The sequence below is a fragment of the Anas platyrhynchos genome, chromosome 2, assembly GCF_047663525.1.
Source record: "Anas platyrhynchos isolate ZD024472 breed Pekin duck chromosome 2, IASCAAS_PekinDuck_T2T, whole genome shotgun sequence".
Classification (NCBI taxonomy): Eukaryota; Metazoa; Chordata; class Aves; order Anseriformes; family Anatidae; genus Anas; species Anas platyrhynchos.
Window position 1 is genome coordinate 46,368,933 of NC_092588.1, and position 15,309 is coordinate 46,384,241.

Below are 15,309 nucleotides of genomic sequence, written 5' to 3' on the forward strand. Positions count from 1 at the left end.
GCACTTTCATCACATTCTGTGGTCTTTCAGTTACCACTTTTCAAGTAAAGGCTAAATTTTTATCCGCACAGATAACACACACCTACAGAATGAAGTAATAATCTAAAAAGTGGAAAGAAATCTGAATTAAAATTTTTTCTTTCATTTACTTTAAACCAAGAACATATAATTTAGGTTCTAGCAGCCTGTGTGGGATGTAAAATTCACTCACTTTGTTTAAAGACCACTAGGTTGGAAGGAGCTATATAATCCATATAGGAGTAATCATTAGTTTAATGCCTACATTTATTCCAAGTCAGTTTGCACACTGGAATATACAAATAAAACTACACTTATCTGGAACTATTTGAGAAACAACTGGTCAAAATGATCAGTATGTTTGACTTTTAAGACTGAACCTAACATAATAAGAAAGAAAGTTACACATCCAACACTGTGCAAATACCATCTTGCACACTTACACAATGCTATCTGATTTTAGGTATAGGGAGTTAAATTATCCATTCCACTATACATCAGTCTGGCAATGATTCTGACTTAACAGATTTCTTCAGTTCCCTTTCCTGCTTCACTGTCATTCCCACCCTAGAATGACATCTTTCCAATTGTGCTGATTTACTGGCTTTCTGAGCCACACTGTAGAGTGAGTCTCACTGAACTGATCTAAGTTAAAAATCTTAAGAAAAATCTTAAGAAAAAAATAAGTATGCACGATAGGAAGAGAAGCAGTGGGAGGTGATTAATTCATGTTTAACTCTAAAAAGCATCGGTGTTCTTACCAATGAAGAAGTTTTTGCTTTTCTTAAACGCTGTATCACAACTTTGTTAAGTCCTTTCTGAGCTGCTCGAGAAAGCTTCTTTACTTCCCAGTTATCCTGGGGTTCAGCTGATGAACGAAAACCAGCATATAAATATTAGCTTAGTATACCTGTACCATGTGTACTTGGTTACGGTTTCTTTAAAAACCAACCAACAGAACAACACCACCTATTTTACTTCAAGAATAAAAAATAAACATTTGGGTTTAAGAGAAATAATACTGTTACTGCTACAAGGAACACAAAATAGACAAAAAGTATATAACTTCCATGTCTCTAGGCATAATTATGATTTTTTTTTTCCCCTCCCTCAAGACTAAAAATTCATTGTGCTAATGTACCTGTAGGGGTAGAGTTTTTCAAATAGCCGTCAAGAAGAGGTAAAACATCCTTGTAGTAAGGTTGCATTATGTGTTTGGGGATGTGAGTGGACCAGTCTTCCAAAGCATCCAGTCCCAGGTCAGCCAGTGGTATGCAGCTAAGGCCCAGTTTGAATGCATTCTGTGTGTCAAATGTAAAACTATCAGTTTTTCATTTTTAATAACTACTAAGGTTTAAAGGGAGATATCATATTTGTGAGCATTCAGCATACAATGTATCTTCCTTCTTAGTAACTTTGATGCTTAACATCTCTTTCAACATCAGCAGAGGAAACATCTATTTTATTGCAACATAAGCACTAATTGAGACAGTTAGGTAAATGCTGACAATTTACTTGTTTATTCAAAAAAGCAACTCATTGGTACTTTTTCTTACTGGAGACAATGCAAAGCTTGAGGGATGTTATCTTACTTGCTCAACAGGATACTAAATTTGCTCCAATACTTTGGAGCATGGGATTTTTTGTAGCATGTTTTAGGGAAAAAACAAACAAACAAACAAACAAAAACAACTATACATCATTTTGACTCACCTGCAGTGCAGGAATATATGCTTTGATATCAAGCATGATGATGTCATGTGGTAAACAAAGTAAAAAATTCAGACAGGATGCCAACAACTCATCTTTATACTGTTTCATTTTTGCTGTAACCTAAAATTCAGATAAATAGGTTAAGAACAAACACAAACCTTGTAAGATCTTAATATTACCTATATAATTATCTACGTAAAACATACAACTCAAAAACAATACCAGAATCCAATTCACCTGCAAATGGTTATCATATAGCACTTAATGAACAATTATACTGACATTCAAATGAGAAATAACTGTAAAATGGTCAATACAATGCTACTGACATTAAATAAAAACACAGAGAAGCCTACTATAAAACCCTATTATACTGTGTAATTCAAACAGCTGGAATACTGCTGTCATGTACACAAGATTTCAGAGAGGATGCAATTTTGATTGAGACATTTATGCTTAAATTCAGACTAAAAAAGCTAGTCAGCAAAATGACATACCTCTTTTCCGAACTTCACAAACAGTGCAAAGCAAGAACTCTTTTCTGGGTCTTCAGTAGATTTTCTGAGACTCTTTGGACTAACACCCTACCAAACAGAAAATGCACATCAACAGTATTAAAAAGCATAGCACACAGTACAAATATGTAACAAGCTTAACTCAGAACAAACGTCACTGAAGAAATCTGCATCACTGAAAACTTACAAAGGCTGTTTAAGCTTTGAGAGAATAAACATAACACCGTTACCATGCACACTTGATTTTGTCCTTGCCTTCCCATTCAGTAAGTCATAAAAGAAAATAAAACCCCTAATAGTGGATGCACAGGTGGCAAGAAAGCAGGTGGACTAAGAAAACAGTAGTCCACAGCAGCACCTACAGTATAAGAACATAGACTGGGAAACAGTTTTGCTTCACTTGGTGCCATCACCAGCAGCAGCAAGAGCGATTCTGGGCTGTGTGATGGTCTGCACACTTAATGGAATGAAACACCATCACTTTGCAATAGCTTTCATACCAGAAATGGTGCATCATATTTCTTGTTGAAATCAATAAAAAGGATATACAAGTACACCCCAGAAGTTGAATAATTAACCCAGGCATGTTTCTTCTGTTCTGGCTAGACTGTTTCTGATAATCAAACTACTTTGTCTGCACTGCAAGCATGCTTCCCATCACTCTGTTCGCTCCACTCAGGATTCTGAAACGAGCACTACCCATGGCTGGGGTTTCTTCAGAAACTGAGCTTCTAGTCTACATGTTGACTTTCTACATGCTTTTAAATACAGGTCATATTTAAATGCTTTTAAACATGACATAGGATGCCATAAACATTACAAACAAACAGTTAACAGTTACAATGAATTTTCAGTATTGCACATAGATGTATAAAAGGCTTATATAAAAGAACTACACCATCATTAATGAAATATCTTACCCCTCCAACAGGAAAAGATCTCACCTCAAAGTATTTTATCCTCTTGGCAATTTTCATTGTAACAGAAAGCAGCTTGTAGAATCCACTAATAAGAGGTAGTCTTGTTGAATGTATAATAAGCTCATAACCAAAGGAATATACCCAAGGGCTAAAGTATTCAACATGCTTATCTGGAAGTATCTCTCTAAAACAGATGCACAGAAATTATACAGAAGAAAAACAAACATCTGGATAAAAACATTAGTTTCCTGCCCCCTCCCGGCCTCAAACTTTCATGTCAGTAAAAGGAAGACTAGCACTTCTGCAAAAGGGCATCTCCAAAGGCACCAAGGCACCAATTACATGCCACCTTTTGAGGTAAGCATAGAAAGATTTTTATTTTGCTTCTTGCGTTGCTTTTTTAAGTGCTAATACACTTTTTCTCATTACAGCTCATTATTGGATTTACCTAAACATACAAATATATCATATTTCGCTACCGAGACAGATTGTAGTATTGCTATAGGAAATCAACTGGACCTCCACAGGCAAGCAATGCTATACCTCTCACTTAATGTCCAATACAATTTCAGAAAGACTGTTTCTGATCTCTGAAGTATTTAGTGTATATAGGGCCAGTATAATAGAAAGTTACCACATGCACTAGAAGACAATTGCAGCCAAATAACAAAACAATGTCTCCTCTACTCTTAAGAAAAAAAGAAAAAAAGCTGATGAGCTAGCATGTTTTCACCCATGACCCAGATGACTAAAACACAGTTCCCCCTCTAATCACGTGCATTCTGAAATATTGATAGTGGTCATAGGTCAGAAACATGCATCTTAAATAAAGCTCTCTCCAAATTTCTTCCAACTATTTGTAACTTTTAAACTATATAAAAATGCATTAGTACCTGCAGAATTCCACTAGATTTATAAAGGCAATAAAGTCTGTAGGCTTTGTTGGTTGAAGATTTGAAACTGGGTCAGAAGTAGGCCCAATCAAAGCACTGTTAATTTCATTTTCATCCTGAAAATAAATTTTGAAAAACAAAACAAAAAAAACCACCACTGAATCTCTAGCAACACAGAAATCATTTACAACTTTTTTTTTTCCCAGATAAATAGTCTGTCTCTTCCTCTTTTTCTACCTGCTAGAAACAGTCTGAAACAGACAAATGACTCATGATTGACACATCAATACAAAAAGAAAAAATAAACAATGCTTGCTCATAAGGAAAAAGTGAACACAAAAAACCTACTAGATGCCAGAACATGGAGTCTATAACAACAGATTCTGTGAACTACTTCTGAATCTGGCATTTTCATCTCTTAACGCTACAGTGCAATATCAAAAAATATGAAGAAACTGTTTTGACTACTATGAATGTTACCTCAAGGACTCTATAAGAAGCTTATATAATTGCGAAGAAGAAAAAATGAGGAATGGGATTTTGGTTCCCCAATAATAGCAACAATTAATGGACAAGTCATCAGATCTCACCTGTTCATGAACATTCAATTTCTGAACAGTCAGGTCCAATTTCTCGATAATCTTCAAAATAGATTTTATAAATTCATCATATAGCAAACGACTCAGGGATTGCAGTGGTGAATTTCCAGTAAGAAAGTTTTCATCTTCAAAAACAGATTCCTTTGTGGAAGGAAGAAGGTTCACGTTTTAAAATACCAATGAGAATTAGTTCCTGAATTTACAAACCAAGGTTTGAAAGACTTGGAGAATCAGGCTTTAGAGGTTTCTCAGCTATGGAAGCTGAAATTCCTCCCTGTTCAATTAATTTACCAGCCAAAAAATCCAACTAAATCCTTTAAATAGTTCTCCTACAGCAGTGTAGGAAAAAAAAGCCACAATAAGACTCAGCGTTAACTATGCTTTTTACCTTAATTGTGTCACAGTTCAGTAAACTTTTGAAAAGATACAGATAGTCCTTATATGTTGGTACTTTCCATTTCCCTGTCCCAGTCTCTCCGCGTTCAGGGGAGTCTTCTGATTCAGAAGTTTCTTTTCCAAAAAAATCCTGAAAGAACACAGTATTTTTTCACAAACACTACACAAGTAACTACCTGACTCAAACCAATACATAATATAAAATTACTTCTGGAGGTAGAAACCCAAAACATTTGGCTTTCTTATTTAACCAATCTGAAAAGGGCAAAAAGAACACCACATCCTTTCAAAAAATCTCTAAATCTCTTCCTCAGTTATATGAAACAATCCTTCTGCACAGGATTCTCTCTTAACACATACATTGAGTAAAATTTTTTAAAAATTCCAAAATTTGTTAACCTGGAAGAAAGATGAATGATCTTAACTACAACCCCATTAGATGACCTAGGCAAAGAAGAACTGCAGAAAACAAGTGTATGCTTCCTTCTATTTCATTCAGTACAAGAGGGACATCCTTACTATTCTGAGCAAACATAGGGACGAGAGACTGGTAACAACAGGGCCACAACTCAAAACAGACAGTGTTACTGTTTTTATCTTTAGGCTTTTATCTGTTTATTGGGCTAGATTTTCAAGAACTGGATTGTATACTTTAAATATATTTTTCATCTAGATTTTTAAACAATTATTTTACCTTTGAAAACGTCATCGGCTTGGAGAAGACTCTAATTAATCCCTGATGCACTGAAACAAAATAAAATTGCCTCAACACACTTCAAAAGGCATAGCGTTCATATCATGTCAGCCATGAATTAAATCAGTTCCCTTTTTTCTGTATTTTGTCAGGATAAGGCAGAAGCAAAAAAAGATTGTTTCCCTGGCAAATACTCTAGATTTATTGGTCTGGTTTTGGTTGTACTTGTCATTTAAGAACAAGCTTGAACGTGCATCTTATTACTTTTTCTCAAAACCACTTCGTCTCTCTTTTTTTTTTTTTTTTTTTTGGCATTCTGAATGCAGTGATGACTACTACGGCATTCTCCATAATGCCCATATGATAAAAGACAATAACTCCCAATGATTCTATTCTCACAGACATGCATTTAGGATATCCATTCTGGCACAGTGCTTTGGGTGTACAGCATATCCCAAATAAAGAACAGGGAAACAATGAAGGTACCACAATAGAGAAAAGCCATTGTAAATAACTGAAAAATCAAAAATCATTTTTAAAAATCCTTGTAATGAAACTTCAGCATGCTGGAAACTACTAGAATTGTCAGCTACCAAGACTACCACGTTTATTATGTTTGCAAGACTGTGTCTTACTGACTGCATATTTGGAATCTTATTTTTTTTACTATGTACAAGTTCAAGAGCACAGAAAAGACTGTTTCTAATAGATGACACTAACTCTACTTCTTGTGAAACTTCACAAGGGTAACTGAAAGAATATTGAACAGATTTTTGCACATTTTTTGTAAAAGCTCTTTCTTACCACAGTCCTCCAGAGCAGGAATCTAAGTGTTACATTTAAACAGATTATCACAAAAATACATTCTCCTGCCCTTGATCATAACACATGCTGTCACCCAAAGCAACTGTTAAATACAATTCCTAAGTGATTTAGCAATGGATTTTGGAAAAAAATATTAAAAAGTGGAAAAAGCTTCCTTTCTGACACCAAATGTCTATTCCATAAACCCTTCTTAGAACTAGTTAATCAATTTAGGGAAAAACAAGCAAACAGAGTTAGTATCACACACTCACCCACGGTGCCAATGAAACTCCAGAGAACAGGACCTTTTCCTGAGAGGGCTAGAAATACCTTTATTATAGATCTGCAACAGATTAACTGCATTTTTTCACTGTATTGTGGAAAGTTATTGATTTGTAGCACAACAAGATGTTCAAGAACTGGAGTATATACTTCTGGAATCTAGAAAAAAGTGAAAAAACATGTGGATACAATTATTCTAGTTCAATATTAGTATGCAGAATTATGCTAAAGTATTTCAGGAAGAAAGTTCATTAGGAGAATTTACATGACGACCTACTCTAAGAAATAGCAGAAGACTTAGCAAGCAAACGCAGACATCAAGAAAAACAGAGTAAGAAAGTTTACTGGAATACACGATGAAAAGTGGTTCCTGAACAGGTAAGAGCTCTGCTGGAATCAGTCCTAAACTTATCAGAAAAGTGCCAATTTAATTCAATAAGAAAAACACAGCAGTATAATCTGTTCATCTGTAATCTGAAAACAGAATTAAGAAAAGTCTCTTCTCCACCTTAGCCTTACTTCCCAGCTTCAGCTAGGATACAGGAAACCTTCATTACAATACAGACAACACAGCATCAATGGAAAAATCAAATCATCAGCCTCATGGAACATGCTAAGTAGCAGTAGCAAAACACTGTAGTATTTTCTAAAAACTTTTTTTGGTATATTCCACACATTTTCTTCATTCAAATAAAATCTAGTAGAGTATTCTTGTGACATTGTCTAATGAGCTAAAAGAAGTCATCACATTCAGTTTAAAAAATACCTTTTATCACAGGTATCAAGTTCACAGCTACCACCTTCTTACACATCACAAGCTGCATAAAAAAATTTGACTGGTACTTTAAAATACTCCACTTACTGTATCTAAATGGAATATCACGCTTGCAATAGACTGGAGGAAACTTGGTAGCTGATACAGATTGTCATCTATTGTCTCTGCCTCCGTGAGGTACATTTGTTTACAGCGCTGAAGGAGCTCAACATACATCTCATCAACGTCCTTAGAATGTATAGCTTTGCAGGGCTAAGAGACAGAAAATAAAATACTGATTTAGCAGCTTCGTACACAAATAGGAAACAGGTTACAGGCAAAAACCATGGTAGGACTGTGGAAAAAGAATGGACCAATTTAGGCAGTGACAGTAAAGAGAAGTTAGGCTAAAGGTTGAATCTAATCTGCATAAGAACAGGGTAACAAGATAAAGAGTATCCATTTATCACTTGTAAAACTGCAATTGTTACATCAGAATTATTTTAGCAATTAGACTCTAAAAGAGTTTGCCTTGAACCTGAATCAATCCCTGAACATTTGTTCTGGCTAAGGTTACTAAGTGCAGTGGCAGCAAGACATGCTTCCTCACAACCTATCATTTGAGGCTAGGCCAAGATTTAGTCCAAGATTTAGTCTAAACAGGCTAACAACTATTAGCGCTTCTTAACACATTAAAGATTTACAGATATTTCATCATTAAGATCTTTTTTTCCTGTTAAAGTTAGCAGGATTATATTATACATAAAAATATTTTTATTATACATAAAAATATTTTATAATATATATAAACACTATAGTAATACATACTGATATCAACAATATATATATATTGCTATATCAGTATTTACATGATGTGATTTTAATATAATTTAAATCAATTTCTTGTATTGCGTAACACTTATTTTTAACTTTGTTCTGTCAGTTCAGTAATTTGATGTACTTCATTTTTTGGGGGAATTAACTAAATAGCTCATATATTGAGAGAAGACTAGGTTTCAACAACGAATGCTGAAAATTCTACAAAACAAATGCACAAAAACATCTGCTCAAATGGCAGCAGAATGTAAAGAATTCAGCTAGGAACCAGATACTGTCACACATCCTAGCCTTCTCTAAATAAATAACAACCTAATCTTGGGGGGGCGGGTGGAGAGGATCAAATTTTGTGGTATAAAATTTGGGATAGCACCATCAAGCACATACGCTTCTGACAGATACTGTTTTTTATCGAACCTTTACTGTGATATTCCCATTTCAATCAACCACTGACAAAAATTGGAAACTGATTCTGAACAGTGCTTCCTGACAGACTGACCTGACTCTCTGCTCAAGCATATAAGCATAGTTTTGGTTTTTAATTTATGCATGTTTCACAGGTTACTTCCTAGTCTCCTACAGTTAGCAGCACAGTTTGGGTGTTCAGGTTGAGATTCCTGCTCTGTAGGAAAGTATCTGAACTTCCAGAGTAGAGCTGGCCTGGACTCTACTGTCTAAAATGCAAACAGAGCTAATGAGGTATTGTCTGTACCTAATTGATTAAGCACTTCCTCAAGTTTTGTGACACCTGTACCTGAAGTCCATGTTTTTAACACCTTAGAACTAGCGCAGAAGCAGAACTACAATCTAGTGGTCCCACCAAATTCAGTATGCATTTCAGTAACTTTCAACCATTCAACTGTAACATGTTTACAGTGTAGCAAATCAAATTCAATACTTAATCCAGAAACAGGAACACTTTCTATAAAACAAGATGTTCACTATTGTAAAATGAGTGATGTATGAATCTTAACTTTAAGCCAATTCAAGTAAACTGCTTTATCAAAACAAAATTCATGTACATACTGCTGCAAAAAGCCCATATCCTCGAATAGCGATGGACAACTCCTTGTTGCTCGAATCCATTCTTCTGATGATTCCATAGAACTGCTCCATGAAGAACTTCAATTTGCTTTTGTGTAGCTCAGCATCCTTAGCTACCATTATAGACATCTGTAAAAGAGATACTAAAACGTCAGGATTTCCGCATGTGAAACTACAAAACAAACAAACAAAAAACACCAAACACAGTAAGTCCTAAAAGATACACAGCTTGTAATATGAAGCATTTCAATCAAATTAACTATTAAAAAAAATAAAAATCACTGAACTTCCAAGCAGCAAATATCCCAAATATCCCCACTATTTCAGGAAATTTGACTTAAATTTAGTCTTAGAGATTCGAGTGAAGTTGCAATACCTGCTTGAGGAATGAATCCAGTGCAGAATTAGCAGCTTTCTTCATCTCTTGATTTGGGTGGCCACACCATTTACACATTGTTTCAAAGAGTATGACATAGTTGTCCAATAGTAGGGTACCAAATTGAGCAGCATGAAAGCTGAACAACTGTAAACCAGCTGCAATTTAAAAACAATTCTCATTAAAACCCAGATTTATATTCCGCTTTTTAAAAACAGAACGATAGAAGTCCATATTATGTCTTTAGGTAGGTTTATCTATCATGATAGAGATAAAAATGTATTTTTGTAACCTTTATAGAATCAATATCCAAACACTAAGAATTTAAGCATAAACACGACCCTCGAACATCCTCTTCTTTTAATGCACACCACTGTGGAAAGCACGGCATTGTTCTGAAATTATTTATATTAGCAGCAAAAAAGAAATGGATTCTAGTGGTTACAAATAATTATACTCGATCACAAATTCATGAGGATTTGGTTTTGCGGTCAGGCCCAAGTCCCCTCCTCCACCAAACTGCAATGCAGTTTGCTGAAATTGCTTCATTACTGCCTAATTTGCTTCATTCCTCTTATTTCTACTCCTACTATGATCCTCTTCTTATACCAGGGTTTTGTATTGACTGCGTAAGAGCAAATGGCATCAAGTGTAATACTGCTGTAAGCCAATTAGACTTTAAGAGTTAAATGAATATTTGGTTAAACTAGGTAAAGTACACCAGTTTTGTTTCCTGATCAGCTTAGAAGACTAGAGTGATCTGAAGAGAACCAGTAGAGAATAAACATCTCCAGAAGGAAAAATTCTTTGCGTGAATGGTATCGCTGCCCCCCCCCCCTCCAGGATGACCTGAAATAATTTAGTCTTACCTAGATGGACTGCATATCGCTTCTGATCAACCTGTAATACAAAAAATATTTGTCATATGCAATTAATTCTTCCTCTTACTGAGACTAAATAGTTTATGTGGATCAATTAAAATGTGGCAGATCTACCTGAGGCCTGATTGCCTTCACTGCATAGTCAAAAATCTCCTTTGAAGTTTCAGGATCTGTGAAACAATCCAATAATTAGTGTTTCATTACTGATATGCAACAGATAGAGTGAAAACAAAAGATATTTTTATCCACAGCTTTCCACGAAGAAATAAATTGGAAATCCTTAAATATTCAATTTTAAGATGCAGAGATGCTTTTTCCAAAAACACTCTTAAATCTAAAAAAAAAAAAATAAAAATAAAAAAAATTGTACGTTTTATTCATTGATTATTCTGAATATCCACATTTTAACTGATATCTTTTCTAAAAGAAACATAGCTCTGTATAAACTGCACTCTAGCTTCAATACTGCTCTCACAACTGTCCAATCCCTGGTTAGAAAACAGCACTTCAAACCTTTACATACAGAAACACGGTGACCAAGCTACCCCACACAGACTACAAGGACCACATGGCTGGATAGGCCTTGCTTTCGCATAAACCATCTAACAGCAGGGAAAAATTTGTTCTGAGTACACAACTAGAAACCCTGATGCTTGCTGGCTGTATAACAAACAGTTAAAATATATCAAAAATTTTCAACTGTCTTTCATGTAGAAAGCTACATACCTTCATCCACAGATTTGGTAAAGTTGTACATGAGTGCAGTCAGTCCCCTCAGGCATCCTGCTACAACGGTTAGCTTGGGTACCCTTGTAGCTGATGTCATCTAACAAAAACAGGAATTGAAAAAAAATATTATCCTCAAGATAAAATAAATTTACCTCCAAGGTTTCCCAGTTCACAGCAGTGCAGATAAAATAACATAATCCAACTCTGTACAGCTATGTCAGCACTCACCTCTTTGAACATAAATTTACAGAAATATCTACTACTCAGAAACCTCCTACAATTTGAAGATGTTTAATTACAGAAGTGTAAGAAATCCTTTGACAACCATGAAATATGTTCCACCAAGACTAACAACAGCTAAACGTAGACAGCTCACACTAACCTCTTAAAAGCATGGAACATAGGAAAGCAAAGTTGGCAGAAGCATGCTATTTACCTGAAGTGCAAGGATTCCGCAGCTAGTAGAGCCAAAATCAGAAATTGTCAGTGAGTGGCAATATAACTTTGCTCAGGCACAAAGTGCAATGATCATCATGTGACATCTTTTTTCACAGTAAATTTGTTCCTTTGTGGTCATTTGAGGCCTTAAATATTTACTTTTAAAACTTCTCAAAACTGGAGAACTATAATCTTAACAGTACTCAAGGAAGCCTTTATGATTGTCCACTTAGATCTCTACGCATTGTACTAAGTAAGAATAGTACTAAAACATACAGAACCAAAAATACCAAAGGAAAAACAAACAAAAACAAGCAATGCAAGAATCTGAAAAGTACATACCTGTGTTTTAAGCTCTCCCAAATAAGCTCTGAATAGTTTTTCAGAGTTGTTAATCATGTCAGTGGGCTGGACCTCTCCCAAAACTCCCAAAAGCTCATAGATCTTCTCCAGTACTAGAAAGCAATTTATTATTATTAATTACTGAAATAATTTCTTCTGCAATTCCTATGTAACTTGCAACCAGAAGACAACCATGACTGAGGATTTTACTTTGTGATTAACATGTGGGAAAAACATATACATGTCCGCATACTATGATGTGAGATGCACACATCTCATATTAATAAATGTATTCTTTTTTTTTTTTTTTAAACATGGTTTAGAAAAACAAAGGCCATATCCACTGAAGAGGCATTTACCAATAATTCAAGTTTGCTGCTGGCCTTGAGGTTATGCCAAGTCTTTTGAGTACCACCAGGGTGACAGCCAACATCTAGCAGAAGTTACTAAGCTTGAGTTCAGCCTAATTCGGTTCCATGCAGACACAGCAACTTTTCTAAGGGCTGAGTCTGTCAAGCCAAAATGTTAGCTGGAACTAGCCAAGAACATCAGACTACAGTTCATATTAGTAATCTTAATATTCTAAAACAATATAATTAGGCAAGGCAGGAACTGATAAACTCAGGAATTAAGCTACAGCTGTAGCTTTGTGGAAAATGAAAGTTACTAGGGCTGGAATAAGGTTATGACAACCTTTAGCAACCAAGCTGGGGCTTACACAAACTTTGACAGGGATTTGACAGCCTAGAATTTACTCTGCTGTGGATAAGAGCGCCCACTGTAGGGACCAGGACTCCTCTTATAGCTAACATTATACACACAAATAACCTGTTATAAAGCAGGTATAGGAGTAACTTTTAAGCCTTAGATACATCAAGTTAACATTGAATCCGGACAAAAAAATCTAACAGACTAGCCAAGCTAAGTCGGTTTATACCAAGAAAGCTGGAATTACTGTCAGGATTTAGGCATTCCGAGACTAGTAACAACAGATTAGACATGCAAATATTCTTTTACATCAACTATGTTAAAATGCTGTACAGATTGACACCACTAAATTCAAATATATAATTGTTCCTACGTATTAGCTTATACACATACATAAATCTGCTAAGAAACACTTAACTGGAGGACTTGTTAGTGTTAGGTCAGAGGTTGGACTCGATGATCTTGAGGTTTCTTCCAACCTAGACAATTTTGTGATTCTGTGATCACGATCAGAAAACCTGAACAAATTTTACTAGCTTTAAGGCTTAACAGCTACCATTCCTGAACACACTTGCCATGGTAATACCAATTATACATTTCTGTGAATGATAATCAAACAAAACCGGAGTAAATAAAACAAAGGACACTGACAGAAAAACTAAAACCTACCTGTATCAGAGACTCTACTTCTAACTGCAAGCTCCCCATAAAACTTGTTAAAGATCTCCCCAACTTTCATTTCTTCCATAAGATGGGAATTTCGTAAATTCTGGAGCAACTAGAATAAACAAGAAACAACATTGCTGCTGCACACAGTAACAAGCCTCCTGAAAGAGGCCCTCCTTTGCACCTTTCACACACTGCGTCTAATCTATTTTAACAGGTTACATGAGATATGTTTTTTTTTTTGAATATACAAGAAAAGTGGAAAAATTCTCCTTAAAGAAGCATGATAAAGTGGGTAAGAAAATCTGCAGCTGCCTCCAGAGCAACTGTGCCTTGCAGTATCAGGTGAAGGAATGACACTTTGGCACCTGAGCGACTTACTGTGGGAATGCCAACGACAATCTGTCATTAAGAGCTATCTTTTGTTAAGATCTAATATTACAGTATTAACGATGTCTTGTTATTGTGGGCTACAGATTTCCTACTTGATAAAGCTGGTGCTTATACGCAGATAAAGCTTGTGCTTTTATGTAGAGCTTAGGGATATGGTTTAGTGGGGACTGTTAGTGTTAGGTCAGAGGTTGGACTCGATGATCTTGAGGTCTCTTCCAACCTAGAAATTCTGTGATTCTGTGATATGTATATATGTGTGTGTGTATATATATGTGTGTGTGTATATATATATATATATAATGTATATATATGTATATATATGTATATGTGTATAGCAACACAACAGATTTTTCTAGGGGAAAAAAAGAGATTATAACATGCACTTTACCTTGATCAGCAGCTCCAGAGCCGGGATCTTGCATTTGGCTGCCCTATCCTTTGTATAGACGCTAAGACAAGCTTGCTAGGTAGGGAAGGAAACAGAAGTTATGACACTTGTAAACGCAGACAAACCAAGAGATAACGATGCGTTCACCTACACCTCAGAGCTTCTGCTGCTAACACACTGAGGCCTTTTTAATTAACGGCTGTCCCGTTGGGGAGCAGCCCGTGTGGCAGCGCCCTGTTACCTTGATGCCGCGGGCGTAGGGCTGCGCCCCGCCGCCCAGCTTCTCCATGAAGACGCGCAGGAAGCGCAGCGCCTCCTCCCGGCACTCCCGGAACTGCAACGAGACCGGCATTAGGGCAGCGCTTCACATTTAGGGCAGGACCCCCATAACCCCCCACCCCCCCCCGCCTACCTCCTCGGCGCCCAGCGAGCGGCAGACGAATGCGGGCAGCCCCTGCTCGGCCGACAGCACCAGCGACGCGTGCAGCGCTGCGGGGGGACGGCACAGAGGGGCGGGGGGTCAGGGCTGGGGGCTGGGGGCCGGGCACGGCCTCCCCCCGCCATCCCATAGCCCCCCGTACCCTGCGCGTTGCCGGGCGGGCAGGCGAGGCAGGCCTCGGCCATGGCGCGGAGCAGGCCGCAGGCGCGCAGCGCGGCGCCGGGGGGGTCGGGGTGGCGCAGGCAGGCCTGCAGCTGCTGCAGGGCGCCCGGCACCGGGCCCGCCATGCCGCCCGGCACGCACCAACGCGGTATAGTGGGGGGGGGGGGGAGGGGGTGTCGGGGATGCACGCCCCGCCCGCACTGTGGGGTGCCCCGCCCCCCCCCCCTGCTGGAGGCGGAATGGGCGGGCCCGGCCGCGTTTTGCCGCGAAATTTGGCGGAGAGGGGGTGGGTCCATTGCAGGCTGAAGGGGGAGGCGG

The 15,309-nt window shown here is 37.4% G+C and overlaps 1 protein-coding gene across 1 annotated transcript in view; it reads right to left on the reverse strand.

Annotated features, from left to right (window-relative positions):
- Positions 1–15,154, reverse strand: part of PRKDC (protein kinase, DNA-activated, catalytic subunit) — a 77,872-nt gene extending 62,718 nt beyond the window's left edge. The window contains exons 1-22 of the mRNA XM_072034678.1: positions 14,972–15,154; positions 14,803–14,879; positions 14,632–14,724; positions 14,391–14,465; positions 13,613–13,721; positions 12,236–12,348; positions 11,453–11,552; positions 10,841–10,896; positions 10,715–10,745; positions 9,846–10,003; positions 9,452–9,598; positions 7,697–7,861; positions 6,825–6,993; positions 5,749–5,798; positions 5,047–5,184; positions 4,650–4,799; positions 4,060–4,175; positions 3,191–3,350; positions 2,229–2,315; positions 1,732–1,851; positions 1,160–1,319; positions 780–886 (exon numbers count right to left, since the gene is read on the reverse strand). Coding sequence (XP_071890779.1) covers positions 780–886; positions 1,160–1,319; positions 1,732–1,851; positions 2,229–2,315; positions 3,191–3,350; positions 4,060–4,175; positions 4,650–4,799; positions 5,047–5,184; positions 5,749–5,798; positions 6,825–6,993; positions 7,697–7,861; positions 9,452–9,598; positions 9,846–10,003; positions 10,715–10,745; positions 10,841–10,896; positions 11,453–11,552; positions 12,236–12,348; positions 13,613–13,721; positions 14,391–14,465; positions 14,632–14,724; positions 14,803–14,879; positions 14,972–15,116 — 2,526 coding nt within the window. The 5' untranslated portion in view covers positions 15,117–15,154. The remainder of the gene's footprint in view (positions 1–779; positions 887–1,159; positions 1,320–1,731; positions 1,852–2,228; positions 2,316–3,190; positions 3,351–4,059; positions 4,176–4,649; positions 4,800–5,046; positions 5,185–5,748; positions 5,799–6,824; positions 6,994–7,696; positions 7,862–9,451; positions 9,599–9,845; positions 10,004–10,714; positions 10,746–10,840; positions 10,897–11,452; positions 11,553–12,235; positions 12,349–13,612; positions 13,722–14,390; positions 14,466–14,631; positions 14,725–14,802; positions 14,880–14,971) is intronic.
- Positions 15,155–15,309: the final 155 nt, after the last annotated feature.